We start from the raw sequence: 18,628 nt of genomic DNA on the forward strand, positions 1-18,628 counted from the left end.
GGAGCGCACCTCGGGCTTTGTGCTTCTCTGCTGCAGCCAGCTTGCGGAGGGCGGGGCTTCTCCCACCGTGGGTCCGCCCCTCATGAACACACACACAAACACACACACAAACACACATATAGATGTTTGGAACTCACCAATCTTGAGGCTGCCGAGGCGGGGAGCCACCTCCACCCCACGCCCGCCCCTTGAGGCTCCGCCTTCGTCTTCACGCGCCGTATTTCTGCGAAGAGCTCCGCCACTCGAGTCCAAAAGCATCTGGGAAGATGTTCGCGCAGGCGGGGGTGGCATTGTCGGAGGAGGAAAGTGGAGTGGGGAGCTTCTTTGCTTCAAGAACGCGAGCTCCTGCGGTCGCGGCTTCTCAAGGAGCGCAGACCCTAAAGGGCGTCTGGACAGTTGACCACCTAAGCTGTCAAAAGTCACTCAGTCCCCCTATCCCACCGTTAAATCAACTGGATTCCAAGGGAGGAATTTACCGAGAAGGTGCTGCCCGCGCCCGGGGGCTTCGGGGACTCGAACCTCCGCTGTCAGAGTCTGGGGCGGACGCGAGGGAGAAAGTCATAGGATGGACTTTAAGGAGTTTGTAAAATTCACACTTTCAGGGAGGGCCACGGAGCCCTGCGGTTAATGTGTCCGCCGGTCTATGACGCCACTGTTCCGTTTGGAAATTTCTGGAAAGCAGTAATTTTTGGAATAATAAATCGAGCTTTTTTTTTTTTTTTTAACTACAGGCTTTGGAAAGGAGGGCAATGTAGCAAAATACTATTAACATATGTTGTGATATGGAAAAATTTAATACTGTTTTTTTTTTAAGTTTTCTTTTTACCATATAACATCTTAACTGAGAAAAACCAAATTGATTTGAACTTAAAAAGGCAAAGAAACCAAAAGTGGGTGTATTTTTATAAGTAAGTCATTTACCTCTCGGTCTTTGTCCCACTATTCTAGCTTTTAACCTTGCTTGGATATAAATTGGTAACTTTTAATTTTGATGTAGTTTGCAAGTTGACAGAAAAGCCTCAAGAATTGTACCAAATTCACTAGTTTTACCTCTTTGATTTTAGTATCTGTCTCGTGGATTTATGTATACACATTATATATATGTGTGTAAAGAGAGAGCTTTCCCCCCCCTGAATCATCTGAGAGTCAGAGGCAGGCAGGTGTATCGTTCCTTTGCCTTTAATTCCTGGGGGTTATATTCTAAGAACAAGAAAATGCTCTTACACAACCGTGGTACAATGTTTAAAATCAGGGCATTAACACTGATGCAATATTTGAATCCACAATCTATTAAATAAATTTCATCCATCGTCTCAGTGTTGCTTGTCCTCAATAATATTACTTCCTGCTCCTGGTCCAGATTCCAATCTCAGAAAACACTTGGTAGTCAGTTACTTTGATTGTTGATTTTGTACTAAGGCAAAAAAAAAAAAAGATCATAAGAGAAAACTTTGTAAAGCTCTCTCAGATGTCTGTCGGCTATTCTGACAGTCACTAGAGGAATATTTGGGAGTAGAATGATATAATGGATCAAAAACCTTTCTTAATCATCTAGCAGAGTTTTTTAATGTACTTTTATTTTTAAATTTTTATTGAAGTATCCTTAATTTATAGTGTTGTGTTAGTTTCAAGTGTCCAGCAAAATGATTCAGTTATACTAAAAAAATGTATTTTTAAATAGATGTCAATTTCAGAAGGGTGTACCCATACATAGGAAAAATGAAAAATCAATTTGTGCTTATATGTGAGTATGCTGCTATGCACCCTCTACTTCATCTACATTTCCTTTTCCACAAGAAGTCATGGGGCACATTTCCTGTGTCCCTTCCAGGGGGACATATGTCCCATTCATCCTTTTCTTTCCCCCTCATTTGAAAATGTAATTTCCATGCAGCAGAATTCTGTGTTTCAGTGTAATGTTCTGTGGGATCCTTGTTCCCTAATGAGGGATCAAACCCGTGCCCCCTGCATTGGAAGTCTTAGAGTCTTAACCACTAGACCTCCAGGGAAGTCTTATTTTGACTGATTATTGGGCTTCCCTGGTGGCTCGGATGGTAAAGAGTCTGCCTGCACTGCAGGAGACCCGGATTCAATCCCTGGGTCAGGAAGATCCCCTAGAGAAGGGAATGGCAACCCACTCCAGTATTCCATGGACAGAGGAGCCTGGTGAGCTACAGTCCAGGGAGTGGCAAAGAGTTGGACACAACTGAGCAACTAACACTTTTTTCTTTATCGTCATGTAACCACCACTACAGTCAAGGTATGGGATGGTCTGGTCACTCCCCTGCTGCAAATTTCTTTCTGTTGCTTGCAGTCAGCCTTCTCCAGTTCCAGCCCCTGGTTACCACTGATGTGTCCATTGTCTCTAGAGTTTTGCTTTTCCCAGGATGTCACATAAAGGGAATCATAGAATGTGTATCTTTGGAGACTAGCTTTTCACACTCAAAATGATGCATTTGAAATTCATCTCCGTGTTGTGGGAATCAGCAGTTAAATTAAAAAAATTTTTTTTGGGGAGTAAAGTTGCTTTACAATGTTGTGTTAGTGTTTGCTGTACAACACAGTGAATCAGCTATATGAATACATGTGTGTGTGTGTGCTCAGTCATGTGCTTTGCAACTCCATGGACTGTAGCCTGCCAGGCTCCTCTGTCTGTGGAATTCTCCAGGCAAGAATACTAAAGTGAGTTTCCTACTCTAGGGATCTTCCTCACCCAGGGATTGAAACTGCGTTTCTTACATCTCCTGAATTGACAAGCAAGTTCTTTACTGCTAGTGCCACCTGGGAAGCCCCATGTATACATATATTCCCCCTTCTTTTTGGATTTCCTTCCCATTTAGGTCACCACAGAGCGCTGAGTAGAGTTCCCTGTAGTATACAGTAGGTTCTCATTAGTTATCTATTTTATACTTAGTAGTGTATATATGTCAATCCCAAAGAAAAAAACAAATGTCAGATATTAACGCATATATGTGGAATCTAGAAAAATGGTACAGATGAACGTATTTGCAAAGCAGAAACAGAAAACAAATGTATGAACACCGAGGGGGAAAGGGGTGGTGATGGTGGGAGATTGGGACTTAATTCTTTTTTGACTGCTCTCTAGAGTTCATTGTCGGAGAAGGCATGGCAACCCACTCCAGTACTCTTGTATGGAAAATCCCATGGATGGAGGAGCCTGGTGGGCTGCAGTCCATGGGGTCGCCAAGAGTCGGACACAACTGAGCGACTTGACTTTCACTTTTCGCTTTCTTGCATTGGAGAAGGAAATGGCAACCCACTCCAGTGTTCTTGCCTGGAGAATCCCAGGGACAGAGGAGCCTAGTGGGCTGCTGTCTATGGGGTCACACAGAGTCGGACACGACTGAAGCGACTTAGCAGCAGCAGCAGAGTTCATTGTATGGAGATACAGTGTTTATCCATTCCCCAGCTGAGGGATATTTAGTTTGGTTTCCAGTTTTACGACCAACCTAGACAGCATATTAAAAAGCAGAGACATTACTTTGCTAACAAAGGTCCGTCTAGTCAAGGCTATGGTTTTTCCAGTGGTCATGTATGGATGTGAGAGTTGAACTATAAAGAAAGCTGAGCGCCGAAGAATTGATGCTTTTGGAGTGGAGCAGTGGTGTTGGAGAAGACCCTTGAGAGTCCTTTGGACTGCAAGGAGATCCAACGAGTCCATTCTAAAGGAAATCAGTCCTGGGTGTTCATTGGTAGGACTGATGTTGAAGCTGAAACTCCAATACTTTGGCCACCTGATGCGAAGAGCTGACTCATTTGAAAAGACCCTGATGCTGGGAAAGACTGGGGGCAGGAGGAGAAGGGGACGACAGAGGATGAGATGGTTGGATAGCATCACTGACTCAATGGACATGAGTTTGGGTGGACTCCGGGAGTTGGTGATGAACAGGGAGGCCTGGCGTGCTGCAGTTCATGGAGTCACAAAGAGTCGGACACAACTGAGCGACTGAACTGAACTTGCAGTGATGATGAACGTATCCACTGTAAACATTCCCATACGGGTCTTTGTGTGAACCTAAATGTTCTGTTTTGTTCTTCACTTCACTTGGCTAAACCCCTAGGTTCTGTGGTAAGGATCAGAAGTATGTGTCACTTTATAAGAAATGACCAAACTGTTTCCCAAACTAGCTGTCCGTTTCCGAGTCCCACAGTGTATGTCTTGTTCCTTTTCCCACTAACAAGCTATATTCTTTAGATACTTCTTCCCCCTTAATGCTATCTTGGAAGTGATTCCAACATTAAAATACATCGAGCTGCCTCCATTTTCACAGCTGTGTGCTATTCCATCCCTTTGATCCACATTAATTTATCTACACAGTCTCCTGTCTTGGACCTTTATGCTGTTTACAGGCTTTTGCTGTTGCAAACCCCAACGGCTAATGTATTGTAGGGCACAGAATATCCCTGTCTAGGCATCTAGGTGCACATATGCTCTCTTGTCTGCAGGATAATTCCTAGAAGTAGATATACTGGGGTCAAGTTGCACCTGCTTCCTTTGCTTCATACCACCCCTTTCTCTCTCTTTCTTTTTCTCTTTTTGGCTTCTCTGGGTCCTTGTTGTGTCATGGGGGCTTTTCTCCAGTTGTGGGCTGCAGTTGTGGCATGTGGGCTTTGAGCACACAGGCTCAGTAGTTGTGGCACATGGGCTTAGTTGCCCACACTGCATGTGGGATCTTAGTTCCCTGCCCAGGGTTTGAACCTGCATCCCCCGCATTGGAAGGCAGATTCTTAACCACTGGACCACGAGGGAAGTCCCCCATATCACCTGTCTTAAGCCAACTGGCATTTCTGTAGATTTTTCTCTGGAGAAAGGGTCATTTGGTCAGGAGCCTTCCACTTTACTTTGGGAAGTTCAACCAGAGGATGCCTTCTTGCGGTTTGTTTAGAATTCACTTTTCAATCTTCTCAGTGGGTTGGAGTGAAAAAGCCACTGGGGGTGAAAGTTTCAGGAAGGTAGTGGCTGCTTCTCCTCTAGTGAAGTTGGAGGCCAGGAGCTTTTGGAAACTTTAGGGAGAATTGGGAGGATATTGGGGCCAGCAGCCCAAGGCAGTTAGGGTGGGAGGGTGGGGGACGGGAGATGGGTGAACAAGGAACCTGTGTGTTTGGAAGGGGGAGGTCTGGGTGGATTTTCCATTACACACGAGTCATGAACCTGTCCTGGGAAGGTCCACAGCTCCTGGGCTTCTTGGCATTTTCTTGAAAAGACTACCATCCTCTCTGGAAGGAACAGCTTGGAGGGGAGGGCATGACATTTTGAGCCAGGGCTGGTGTGTGTTGAGTGTGCTCTGTGTTGGGGACTCATTTGGTGTCTATGAACGGGGGCAGGGCAAGGGGCACAGGGAGGGGAGAGTCAGACCCCTCCTCCATTCTCATCTTGCCAAATGCCTGGTTTTCATAATTCAACCTGGGACGAGGGGTGGGTAGAGGGGAACCACCAGTGGCATTTCTGCTAAATAAGATAAAGTACTTGGAAACAGATGGAAGACACCCAGAGCTGCCTTATTGTTATCAGAGTATAGTCTTCAAAAGTTAAAAAACACAACTGTTAGGCAAACAAACAAATCCCCCAACCAACCAGTCAAACAAACCAAAAAGAACACCAGGCAGCACTTTTAACCCTTTAGCAAGGGCACTAGCTGGGATGGTAAAGCCAAAGCATTTGTCATCACTAAACCAGGAGCACAAAGTTAGATATGAGGACGTTACTGTCCCAGGGGGGCAATAAACCTGTCATCATTGCAGATTATTTCTTCTCTGGGATAAAAATGATTTACAACATATCCATCTCTAAGTTAACATCTGGCTTTCTGGAGTTGAGGCCCCAGTAGAAATAGTAAATCAATCACAGGTAAGTTTCACGGGGGAAGGGGTTGACAAATGATCCAGCCCATTGCCTGCTTGTGTAAATAAAGTTTTATTGGACACAATGTGTTTGTACCCATAGGTCTTCTCTGAGGCTGTCTTCACACAGAGTGCACTTGTTGTGGCATGGAACATATGGCCCGAACATTTGCTTTGTGACCTTCTGTGGGAAAATCTTGCCAGCTCTTTTGCTGGAGAATGAAATTGTTCTCAGGTGGACCTCTTAGGCAGGGCTCCAGAAGAAGTCTGAATGGCCCTGTGAGCAGCCTCTGGCCTTGTGTGTGAGCTTCGGGTCATTTTTTCTTAGCATTGTCTAGGCAGGAAGGTTTATGTGTCTGGGAAGTTTTTGGTAGATCTTTGCCAACAGCTCTTTTGAACCGAAGTGCTGACCCTCAGAGGCAGCCCCAGCCCAGGAAACAGACTCCTTCCTGCTCACACGTGTGCTTTTCCAGAGGGTGGAGTCTTCATGGATCCTAGATAATTGTCTGCCTTCTGTATTGCTTCCTGCCATTGAGTTCCTTCGGTTCCTGTGGACAGATTATTAATAATGATGAGAATACTATTGCCCACAATAACTGCTATCAAACCTATACTTGCCTATTAAATAATCTAGTGCCTTGCCCACATCCCTTCTTTTAGGTGTGAGAAGGAGTTAAGAGGTTATCATCCCCATTTGACAGACAAGAAAACTGAGGCTGTCATGGGTTCTTTACAGAAACCTTTGTGGCATGCCTGTGGGTGGAGAACTATATGCAGGTCACTCCTCCTTGACTGGGTGGACCCTGTGGATGCCTGTTTCATTGTTTAAACCTAGGAGTATCGTGTTCAGAGCCAAAAGATAGAAGTTACGGCTTTGGCCCTGCTGGGTCTCAGCTAAGTAAAAAGTCTTCTCTGTGAGATGGAGATAATGTTACTTACCTGCTCTCCCTGCTGGAGTCTTTATTATAATTAAGTAAGACTCTAATACTCGAATACTTTGGCCACCTGATGCAAAGAGCCAACTCATTGGAAAAGACCCTGATGCTGGGAAAGACTGAGGGCAGCAGAAGGGGGCGACAGAGGATGAAATGGTTGGATGGCATCATCAGCTCAATAGACATGAGTGTGAGCAAACTCAGGGAGATAGTGAAGGACAGAGAAGCCTGACATGCTGTAGTCCATGGCGTCCCTAAGAGCTGGACACGACTGAGCAACTGAACAATAACAAAGAATCTAATGGGGGGTATGGAAACCCTCAAGAACCTCCACAGCCATTGGTGGGTTAACTCCATCCTGCTCCTGTTACAGTTTCTTAGTTCTTTCTGGATCCACACAGAAAAATCAGATGATGCACTTGGGCACAGATGCTCTAAATTTTCCATGTAATTTTTAAAAAAATAATATTTATTTATTTATTTTTGGCTGTGCTAGGTCTCCACTGCTTCACGAGCTCTCTCTAGTTGCAGTGAGTGAGGGCTACTCTCTAGCTGCAGTGCACAAGCTTCTCATTGCCATGGCTTCTCTAGGGTGCGTGGGCTTTAGTAGTGGCGATGCACTGGCTTGGTTGCCTCGAGGCATGCGGAATCTTCCCCGATCAGAGATCAACCCTGTGTCCCTGCATTGGCAGGCGGATTCTTAACCAGTGGACCACCAGGGAAGTCCCTTCACATCTCTTATTCCATGGCTTCCCCCCCACCCCGCCCCCACACACACCTTTGGATCATGACAATCTTAAGGAGAATTAAAGTTCCAGAAAAATTTGCCTACGAACCCCTTGCAAAGCTTGGATTTTCCCCCTTCTTGACCTATAGGATTGATTTTCATTGTATAAATTTCAGCAGTGACAGTTATTCAAGCTCATCTTATTGTGTATAGACATTTCCCTCCTTTTTAAGTTGTAGTCAAGCACCCATTTGGTGAAGGGCATGGCAACCCACTCCCATTCCTAGAGAATCCCATGGACCGAAGAGCCTGGTGGGCTACAGTCCATAGGATCACAAAGAGTTGTACACAACTGAAGTGACTTAGCACACACGCACGCAAGCACCTATTGGTGATGCTGTCAGTGGGAATTCTTCCTCTGTTAAAAAGGGGATTCTGACATCTGCTACAACATGGATCAACTTTGAGGATGTGTTGTGGTTTAGCCGCTAAGTCATGTCTGATTCTTTGCAACCCCGTGGGCTGAAGCCCCACCAGGCTCCTTTGTCCATGGGATTTCCCAGGCAGGAATACTGGAGTGGGTTGCCATTTCTTTCTCCAGGGAATCTTCCCAACCCAGAGATCGAAACTGCATCTCCTGCATAGGCAGGTGGATTCTTTACCACTGAGCCACCAGGGAAGCCCTAAGGACGTGATGCTCAGTGAAATATGCCAGACACAAAAGGACACGCACTGTCTGATTCTGCTCATTGGAGGTCCCGAGAGGAGTCAGATCTGTAGAGATAGGAAGTAGATGGTGAGGGTCAGGGCCTGGGGGAGGGGATTCGGGGATCAGTGTTTCTTGGAGACAGAGTTTCAGTTTGGGAAGGTGAGAAAGTTCTGGGGATAGTTGTACAACAATGTGAATGTACTTAATGCTACTGAGCTGTGCGTTTGCAATTGGTTAAGATGGTCAGTTTTATGCATATTTTGCCACAATTAAAAAAAAATGTGTTCCTCATTGCACTAACCACACTCAGCAGCCACAGGGAATTGGCTACCGTGTTGATCAGCGCAGATCGAGATGATTTCCGTCAACGCAGAAAGTTCCACCCAACACCAGTCCTCATGTGGAAATGTAGCTTCAGAGGCCTTTTAAGTTCCCTGGGTCTGGTCAGTGGTGTCCATGTGGGCCGTAATGTTCACTGCAGCTCTCAAGGGTCCTGGGGATTTGGGGGTGAAGACCATGTCCCAGCTTCCAAACCGTGTTTTGAGCTATGCAGGAAGTGAGCAAAGAAGGCATTCTTGGGGAACAGGCTCTGCTTGTGGCCTCAGAGGAACCATCGGTCCAGGGACAAATTTGCTGGCAGCCTGGGAGGGGAAGGCTGGTCGTGGAGGTCCAGACCAGATACTGAGGGACCAAAATCAGGGGCAAGCAGGAAGTCATGAGTAGTGAGATGTCAGGAGAAAGAGTGTGTTACAAGCTGCTGGAGAACGCCAGAGTGGAGTCCAGCCTTCAGTGGACAAGTTCAATTGCATCAAATAAGAAACTCCACGCATAGAAATCCAAGCACAGTCTCTGCCCCGTTCATCATCTCTTGCAGGTCACAGCAGAAATACCACCTCCACTTCCCTTCGGCACAGTGCTTGCTGTGTATGCAGTTATACTTCTTTTTTTAATTTAAAAATTGTTATTATTATTTTGGGGCTATGCTAAATCTTCAATGTGGTGTGCAGGCTTTCTCTAGTTGCAGTGCACAGGCTTAGTTGCCTTACCACGTGCGGGATCCTAATTCCCCAACCAGGGATCGAACCTGCATCCCTTGCATTGGAGGGTGGATTCTTAACCACTGGACAACAGGAAAGTCCCTGCAGTTATGCTTTTAAATAATGAATATGCCTCCTCCATTAGACTCGTGGGCCTAAAGGCAAACTCTGTGGCCATTGTGTTCCCATAGAGGTTGTAAACATCTGGATCAAATGTGTAAGCAAATGTGCGTTGAAGCACAAATAAACCTTTGGGACATTTGCTTAACCTCCTCTCACCTCAGTTTCCTCATTGTAAAATGGAGAAAATGTAGATCAGGATGTATGTGTTTATACCAGTGTGGCAGCTACATGCAGGAGCAGACTTGCTCGAGGCAATTGTGTAATTTTCAGGAAATGTGCAGACTGCTTCTTAAACAAGCTGGTAATCCTGTTTGTTTCTAGTCTTTTCTTCTTTTTAACTTTATCGGAGTGTAGTGGCTTTAGAGTGTCATGTTAGTTTCTACTGTACGGCAAGGTAAATCAGCTATATATACATATATCCCCTCTTTCGTGGATTTCCTTCCCCGTTTAGGTCACCGCGGAGTCCTGAGTAGGGTTCCTTGTGCTGCACAGTAGGTTCTCATTAGTTATCTATTTTATACACAATATCAATCGTGTGGAAGTGAAAGTGTTAGTCATTCAGCCATGTCCGACTCTTTGAGACCCCAGGGACTATAGCCCGCCAGGCTCCTCTGTCCATGTAATTCTCCAGGCAAGAATACTGGAATGGGTTGCCATTTCCTTCTCTAGGTTATCTTCCAGACCCAGTGATTGATCCTGGGTCTCTCACATTGCCGGTAGATTCTTTACCATCTGATCCACCAGGGAAGCCCTGGTGTATATATGTCAATCCCAATCTCCCAGCAAGCTGGTATTAAAATTTAAATAACATCAACTTATAATTAAAGAAATTATGTTAAAAAGCAAAGAAAATAAATATTTCGTACTTATTGCTTCCTAATCATCTCAGTACTTTTTTCTATGATTATGCTTTTGAGGTTGCTTGCTACTACTGTTTCTATGTGATTGGATGTATTATTTAATGCTGTGCTACTGTAGATCTCTCGCTGGCTTCACATTCAGTAACTTTAGGTGGGGTAGCTTGAAAAGGACCCTGGTGGGAATATTTACACCATGGAAATTGGCCAGTGCTTTAAAGCAAGAGGTTCTCTACTCCACTCAGTGAAGAAGTTGTTAAACGTTTAAGAGCACATCACTGGTTTGGGGGCTGAAACGAGTTAACAGTTATGCCTGGGAGTTGGGACATCAGAAACTAGCATTTTTTAAAATACGTATTTATTTATTTTTGGCTGTGCTGGGTCTTTGTTGCTGTGTGGGCTTTTTCTCTAGTTGTGACAAGCGGGGGCTACTCTAGTTGCTCTGCATCGGCTTCTCACTGTGGTGGCTTCTCTTGTTGCAGAGCATGGGCTCTAGGGTGCACGGAATTCAGTAGTTGTGGCAAACGGGCTCGGTAGTTGCAGCTCCTGGGCTCTAGAGCAGTGGCTCAGTAGTTGTGGGGCACAGACTTAGTTGCTCCTTGACACGTGGGATCTTCCTGGGCCAGGGATGGAACCCGAGTCCCCTGCGTTGGCAGGCAGATTTTTTACCACTGAGCCACCAGGGAAGTCCAGAAATTTGTATTTTTAACCAGCAGGCAACATGTACTATAGAAGTGAGCCATTGCTGACATGATTTTGTTTGGCTTGCACTTCCTCCTCTCAAGTTGCTGTCGCGGCATTGGTAAAGCCGTTGACCAGCTGTTTTCTTTCTCTCTCCAGTGTGTCCGACCATCTGCAAGTCACATGGCTGCACCTCTGAGGGTCTCTGCTGCCACAGCGAGTGCTTGGGCAACTGCTCAGAGCCCGACGACCCCACCAAGTGTGTGGCCTGTCGCAACTTCTACCTGGACGGCAGGTGTGTGGAGACCTGCCCGCCCCCTTACTACCACTTCCAAGACTGGCGCTGCGTGAACTTCAGCTTCTGCCAGGACCTGCACAACAAATGCAAGAACTCTCGGAGGCAAGGCTGCCACCAGTATGTCATTCACAATAACAAGTGCATCCCCGAGTGCCCCTCTGGCTACACGATGAATTCCAGCAAGTGAGTCCTGAGTGTGGGTTCCCAGGGGGCAGAGGGCAGGTTGTCAAGAGGGAAAGGAACATGAGGTTGGTGCTGGTAGCACCACCTGTTAAAATTGTGTGAGAAGCTAGAGTTGATTGGCTATGAGCGAGGAAGCTGCTGATGATGCGTGACACGGTTGGGTCTCTCAGATGCCATTCTGGCCTCCTGGTTTTGGGCACTGGCCTTTGGAGAGGGAGTCAATGACCTTTCTCTTGCAAAGGGCCAGATAGTAAATACTTTTGGCATCTTGCATACCAAAAATTGAAAGCTTTCTGTGCTTTTCATTGGAAACAGAAGTCCTTAGTTTCATATACAGTCCTTTATATGGCCTGATTGCTCCCACTGATGGAACTGTCTATCACAACCCAGGTCAGAGCTCAGATTTTTTAAGTGTTTTCTCCAAACTGGATTTGGATCGTGTCCTGAGGTTAGCCTGGAGTGCAAGGAATAAGGACTCAATTCTAGATTATTCTCAAGGCTTTGTTGTCTTTTGAAGGACAATACCATCAAACCATTTCCTACTACTTGGGTGAGAAAAAGCAGGGTTTTCTCTCCCCAGGGGTGAGTCAGATTTCCTCCCCACACCTCAGACTTTTTGTTCACACTGTTAGCTTCTCGGATGAGCTATTTTGGGGGCTTGGGGCTGGAACAGAGTTTTTAAAAAAAATCCATTTCCTGGTTTTTGTGTTGAAGGTCTGAGAAAAAAAAAATGCCACAAAACAACACAAAAACAAATCAGAGATAGACGCACGTCAAGGGGCCTTGAGCTGACCTGCTTACGTAAAACATCTTCCCTCTTCAGACTTGGAAATGAGCCAAGTGAGAGTGTTCTGGTGGGAAATTTTATTGCCCTGGGTGGGGAAGATGGGAAGGAAAACAACCTTTATTCTGGCTCCCAGGAGCTGCTCCCTGAGTGTTTGTGAAACCTGCAAGTACAGTATGTTTTGTTTCCCTCATTTTTGATAAAACCTATCACGTGGCTTTGTGGACCAAAAATAGGCTCCTATAAATCACCTTTGCATTCCAGACAGAGCTATTTTTTTTCTTTTTTGGGGCCAGTTTATCAGTAAGATTGGGGAAATGACCATATTCCTCTTGATTTATTTATTTGTTTCATGTTTGAAATAAAGCAAGGATATTAACATCTTCCACTAAAAGACACTGGCTTTAAATAGAAGAAGGGTTTTTTTTTTTCCTGATCATAACAAAGATATGAAAAATGGAGCAACTTCCTTTGATGTTTTCCTGATGGCAGTGGCCCCAGGATTGAAGCCCCAGGAAATTAACAACTTGTCCGATGATACTTGGGACCTCTACTGAATGAAAGAGGGGAAAGAGGGGGATGTTAATTATGACCCATTCTGGCAGTAGTTGAGGGCTTCCCGGGTGTTGCTAGTGGTAAAGAACCTGCCTGCCAGTGCAGGAGACATAAGAGACTTGGGTTCAATCCCTGGGTCGGGAAAATCCCCTGGAGGAAGGCATGGCAGCCCACTCCAGTATCTTGCCTGGAGAATCCCATGGACAGAGGAGCCTGGCGAGCTACAGTCACATGGAGTTTGCAAAGAGTTGGACGCGACTGAAATGACCCAGCACGCAACATGGCAGTATGTTACTTTGTCAGTTAAAAAAACTTTTTTTTCTTCTGAAGCTTTTATTTTGTGGAAGACTTAAGGGCTGTCATGTTTTCTTATGTGGTTTGATATCAAATGGGGCCAGATATGTTTTCTTTCTTTCTGGTGGCTTTATCTGGGAAGTAGTTCTTGATGTTTTTATAGCAGAGAACAGTGAACCCATGTGGGTTCACTATATTCCATCCGTGGTCACTCCGAGATACCTGGTAGGGTGCTCTTCAGTGAGATGAGGAGTATTAGATATTTGGGGTGCATGTTAAGGGTGTGATGGGTATGGGGCATCCCTGTCCTTCCCCCCTACCCCCCGCCCACCTTCTAGAATTCTCTGCCTCTTGATCTTTGCGTGGCTGGATTTCTCCTGGTCACCCAGGGCATCACAACTTAAAATTCACTTCCTTTGAGACTTCTTTCCTGTGTGACCACCCCGCCTGAATTAACCATCTGGCTACCCTTTGGCACATCTCTCCATTTTAACTCTTTTCGTGCTCTTTACCACTGGCTGATATTTTCATTGTCCATTTGTTAATTTTCGCCAATGAGACCGTAGGCTTCAGAAATGTATCAGCTAGCTCTTGCTGTGTAACAAACCTCCCCAGTACTTTGTAACTTATAACAACACTCATTTATGGTTTCTATTGATTTTGTGGGTTGACCAGAGGTTTATCTGGTTCGGCGTGGGTCGGCTCTGATGGGATGGTACAACCTAGCCACTCATACCCTGCACGGGCAGCTGGGGTCTCTCTCCATGTGTAGCCAGGAACGGCAGGCTTTAAACTGTGTAAGTACTTCTTAAGCCACTTCTGTGTCACATGTGCTAATGCCTCAGCCAAAGCAATTCAGAGGGCCACACCCAGATTCCACGGATGAGGAAGCAAGACTCCATTTCTTGGCTGGAAAAGAACATGTGAATTTCCCACAGGGAAAGTTGGTTGTTTGTTCACTTGTATGCCTGCGGTTTACAACCGGCATTGGCAAAGGGCCAGATAGTAAATATTTTCTGCTCTGAGGGCCATATGGTTGCGGCTACTCTACTCTAGCCTTATAGAGTGATAATGGTCATAGATGGTACTCAAACCAGTGGGTGTGTTCTGATACAGTGCTAGTTACAACAACAGGTGGCCAGCTGGAGCTGACCCACGGGCTGTAGTTTGCTTATCCCTGGCCTGGAGGATCATCTGTCACATGATAAGTGCTCAGTGAATATTTGTAGAACCAACAAAAGAACCCAAACATTTGGTCATTATTCTGTTTCCACCCCAGCTGCTCTGACACCAGCTGGGTGTACTACAATAGATGTCAACATCAACCACCTGGAGTTGGCATCGGACCCACAAGTTAAAGGCTTGGTCCTCCACCGGACTGGCTTTACTTCACATGCCAGCCACACTTTGGGGGTCCCCAGGGCAGGCACGTGGGCACTAGTGGTAAAGAACCCACCTGCCAATGCAGGAGACGTAAGAAATGCCGAGTTGATCCTTGGGTTGGGAAGATCCCCTGGAGGAGGGCATGGTGACTCACTTCAGTATTCTTGCCTGGAGAATCCCATGGACAGAGGAGCATGGTGGGCTACAGTCCTTGGGATCACAAAGAGTCAGACATGACTGAAGCGACTTAGCACACACACATGCAAGAGCACCCACACTGCTGATTGGTTGGCTATACATTTTGAGGTTCCCACAAACCCACTGGGTTCAATAATTTGCTGGGACAACTCACAGAGCTAAAAGAAAAAGGCTGATGGTCCAAGCCTACGGATGGTAGCACCCTGGGTTAGGGTGCCTACGGAGCTCACCTAAGTGTACATCACCTATAGCTAGCTCTGCAGACACTGCCCCCGGGGGGTGCCCTATTTATGGCTGGGCCAACTCTTGCTGCGCTTCAGCAAGAAACCATCAGGCAACTTTAAGGAGCAAGGTTTGTTATTCACAGGTCCTGGAGGGCCACACAGTGAGGTCGTGGGAAGGGGAAGGAAGAAGGGAGAGAGGGAGAGAGACACACACAGAGGAAAAGGCGGGGGCGGGGGGGGGGGGGTAGAGACAGAGAGAGGAAAAGAGAGGGAGAGAGGAAGAGAAAGAGAGGAAGTGGCCCTTGGGAGGTCTGCTTTTCTTAGGTTCTGAGGGCAGAGTGTCTGGGGTTTGATGGCTTCACTCTGTGGTGAATTTAAAGCTCAAGAGCAGGAATTGGGGCACAGGAAGAGAGAGGCAGGGTCCATCAAGTGGTCAGTTATCTAGGTTCCTCAGGGCTTTCTGAAAGAGGGACCTTCAGGGGTGGTGGCAGCCTTGTTCCTTATCTAGTTGTTTTCGTTACATTTTACTCAAGACACATGTCTTTTGAAATAGATGCCTCAGCAGTCAAAAAGCTTCATGTCAGGCACTTACAATTACAGCTTTATTATTAAGGAGGCACAGAGGATGAGGGCTGGGAGAGTTCCAGACACAGGGCTCCCATACCCTCATGGAATCAGAAACATCAGCCTTACAGCACAGCTGTGTGCTCACCAACCAGAAAAATGGACTAAGTTGGTGTCCAGGGTTTTTCTTGGGGTTTTGTTATATAGCTGTGATCTATTGAATCACTGGCCATGGATTTGAGCTCTATCTCCAGCCTCCTTCTCTCTCTGGAGGTCAAAGCGATGAGGCAACCTTCCAACTCACACATTTGACCTTTCTTGCGACCAGCCCTCATCCTGAAGCAACTAGGGGTCACTACTTCATTAGCACAACAAAGATGTTTCTATCGCTCAGGAAATTCCAAGGCTTTTGAAGCTCTGTGCCAGGAGCTGGGCACCAGATGTGTTCTTTATTATACCACCATGACAAAGATCCTTCTGCAAAATTGAATAGGCAGAGGTGTAGAAATAACAAGGGTAGCAATGATACCACTAGTAAAAAGTGATCATCATAGCAAAGGACTAATGGTTTTTGTTTTTTAAGTGCCAAGTACTTTAGATGGCATATATCATTCAGTCATTCAGTGCTCATCACCACCTGCCCTGTGAAGCAGATACTCTTATCGTCTCTATTTCACAGCATGTGTGCCTGCTAAGTCACTTCAGTCGTGTCTGATTCTTTGCAATCCAGTGGACAGTAACCTACCACTCCTCTGTCTATGGAATTCTCCAGGCAAGAGTACTGGAGTGGGTTGTCATGACCTCCTCCAGGAGATCCTCCCAACCCAGGGATCAAACCCAGGTCTCCTGCACTGCAGGCAGTCTCCTTCATTGCAGATGGATTCTTTACCAACTGAGCCACCAGGGAAGGTCAGACCCCACATAGAACAGCAGACATCCCATCACCTTGCAGTAGCAGCCTGAGTACCACTAGTTGGAGTAAAATCATTAGCTCTGCACAATTGGTCACTATGGTTTCGTCAGGAGTCCCATCAGTTCCTTGTAATAGTGTGAGTTCTATCTCCAGGGTAGTACATGATTCCCCATGGGGTACAGTGGGAAGACCCTCTCTTTGGGACAAGGCAGAAGCCCCATCATTTTGGCATGAGTACCCTGACCTTGGGATAATGCTGTAGAACCTGTCACCCTGGAGAAAAGCCCTAAGCCTATCCCTTTAGACAGTGGTTCTTACCTGGAGGGGGCTTTTTGCACCTCCTTCCCCAGGGGACAATGTTCGGAGACATTTTTGGCTGTCATGCCTTGGATGGGAGGTGGTGTTAGCATAGTATGGGAGTGCGGGGATGCTGCTTAACACCTCTCGTGTGGAGGACAGCCCCCAACAGTGGAGAATTCTCCAACCTCAGTGTCAGCAGTGCTGTGGTTGAAGCACTCTGCCTTATGGTCACTTGGGACCCTGTGCAGCACGCTCTCTGCTGTGTGTGTGTGTGTGCGTCCTGATCTTTCTCCCCACTCTTTCTGCAGCTTGATGTGTACCCCTTGCCTGGGCCCCTGTCCCAAGGTATGCCACCTCCTGGAAGGCGAGAAGACCATCGATTCGGTGACATCTGCCCAGGAGCTCCGAGGCTGCACCATCATCAACGGAAGCTTAATCATCAACATTCGAGGGGGCAGTGAGTGCTCTGGGGGGAGGGGTTGCCGCCTCCTGGGATCCACTCTCCCTCTGAGCACACCAGGACAACAACCCAGAGACCCATCAGTGGAGTCATGCAAGGAATAATGTGCTTCCAAACTTGGGGTTCACAGCTCAGTCCTAGACCCATCACAATATTGTAAAGTAATTAGCTTCCAATTAAAATAAATTAATTAAGAAAAATGGAAATGCCTGATGTCCCAACTCTCAGCTTGGAAAATAAGAATCTTGGGGTGGGGACGAGGAGGGGCAGGGAGGAGCAGGGAAGTGGGTCCAGGACTGAGCTGGGACATCAGGCATTTCCAGTTTAAAAAATTAATTTATTTAACTGGAGGCTAACTATTTTACGATTTTGTGATGGTTTTTGCCATACATTGACATGAATCAGCCACGGGTGTACATGTGTTGTCCCCCCCCAATCCCAAACCCGCCTCCCACCTCCCTCCCCATCCCATACCAAGCAGATAGCATGACCTCTTTTGCAGGTCTGGGAACTGTGTTTCCAGAAATTCTGTCAAAGGCAAAAAGTACTCCTTTGTTTATTTATTCAGCAGACGTTTATTGAATACTCACAGTGAATAAGGCCAAGTCCATGCATGGTGGATCTTGCAAATAAACAAATGAATGTATAATATAAACCCAGGCAGTGGTTCCTGCATTGAAGGGCAACAAAGCAGGGGGATGGAGGGAGCAGAAGTCGGCCACATAATAAACACATTCAGCTTTGCAGGCAGGACAGTCTCTGTCATAACCACACTGCCTTATAAATGTGTTTGAAGCTGGGCTCGCAAAAATCATTTTCAGCCCGGAAGTTAACTCTTCACCATGGGGAATTCTGGAAAGGTTAAAATATTTTGGTAGAAACCCACTGGATATTCATTCTCTCCTTTCCTTAGACAACCTGGCAGCTGAGCTAGAGGCCAACCTTGGACTCATTGAAGAAATTTCAGGATATCTGAAAATCCGCCGGTCCTATGCCCTGGTGTCACTTTCCTTCTTCCGGAAGTTACGTCTGATTCGAGGGGAGACCTTGGAAATTGGGTATGTGGGCCTGACACTGTATCTGTGGCCTCACTAGGAAGTTTGTGAGTTAGAAAATCTTAGGGTTTTTTTCTGCCAAGACAGGGAAACAACCTAAGTATCCACTGATGGATGGACGGGTAAAGAAAGCATGATGTATATGTGTGTGTGCGTGTGTGTGTGTGTGTGTATACTAAGTATCCACTGATGGATGGACGGGTAAAGAAAGCATGATGTGTGTGTGTGTGTGTGTGTGTGTGTGTATACTAAGTATCCACTGAGGGATAGATGGGTAAAGAAAACATGATGTATATGTGTGTGTGTGTGTACATATATGTAATGGAATATTATATAACCATAAAACTACCTTTTTTGCCAAAGGTCACACCTTTCATTTGGATTCTTCCAATGACCTCCTTGCTGGTTCTAGAACTACCAGGACCATCCCACAGAAATATAATGCAAGTCACATATGAGACTTTAAATGTTCTAGTAGCTACATTT

General features: G+C 46.2%; 1 protein-coding gene across 2 annotated transcripts in view; it reads left to right on the forward strand.

Annotated features, from left to right (window-relative positions):
* Positions 1-18,628, forward strand: part of INSR (insulin receptor) — a 146,565-nt gene that overhangs the window by 77,383 nt on the left and 50,554 nt on the right. For both annotated transcript variants that reach the window (XM_010828303.1, XM_010828304.1), the window contains exons 3-5: positions 11,091-11,412; positions 16,936-17,084; positions 18,001-18,145. In XM_010828303.1, the coding sequence (XP_010826605.1) occupies positions 11,091-11,412; positions 16,936-17,084; positions 18,001-18,145 (616 nt within the window). The remainder of the gene's footprint in view (positions 1-11,090; positions 11,413-16,935; positions 17,085-18,000; positions 18,146-18,628) is intronic.

Source organism: Bison bison, unplaced genomic scaffold (assembly GCF_000754665.1).
Source record: "Bison bison bison isolate TAMUID 2011002044 unplaced genomic scaffold, Bison_UMD1.0 scf7180017864492, whole genome shotgun sequence".
NCBI lineage: Eukaryota > Metazoa > Chordata > Mammalia > Artiodactyla > Bovidae > Bison > Bison bison.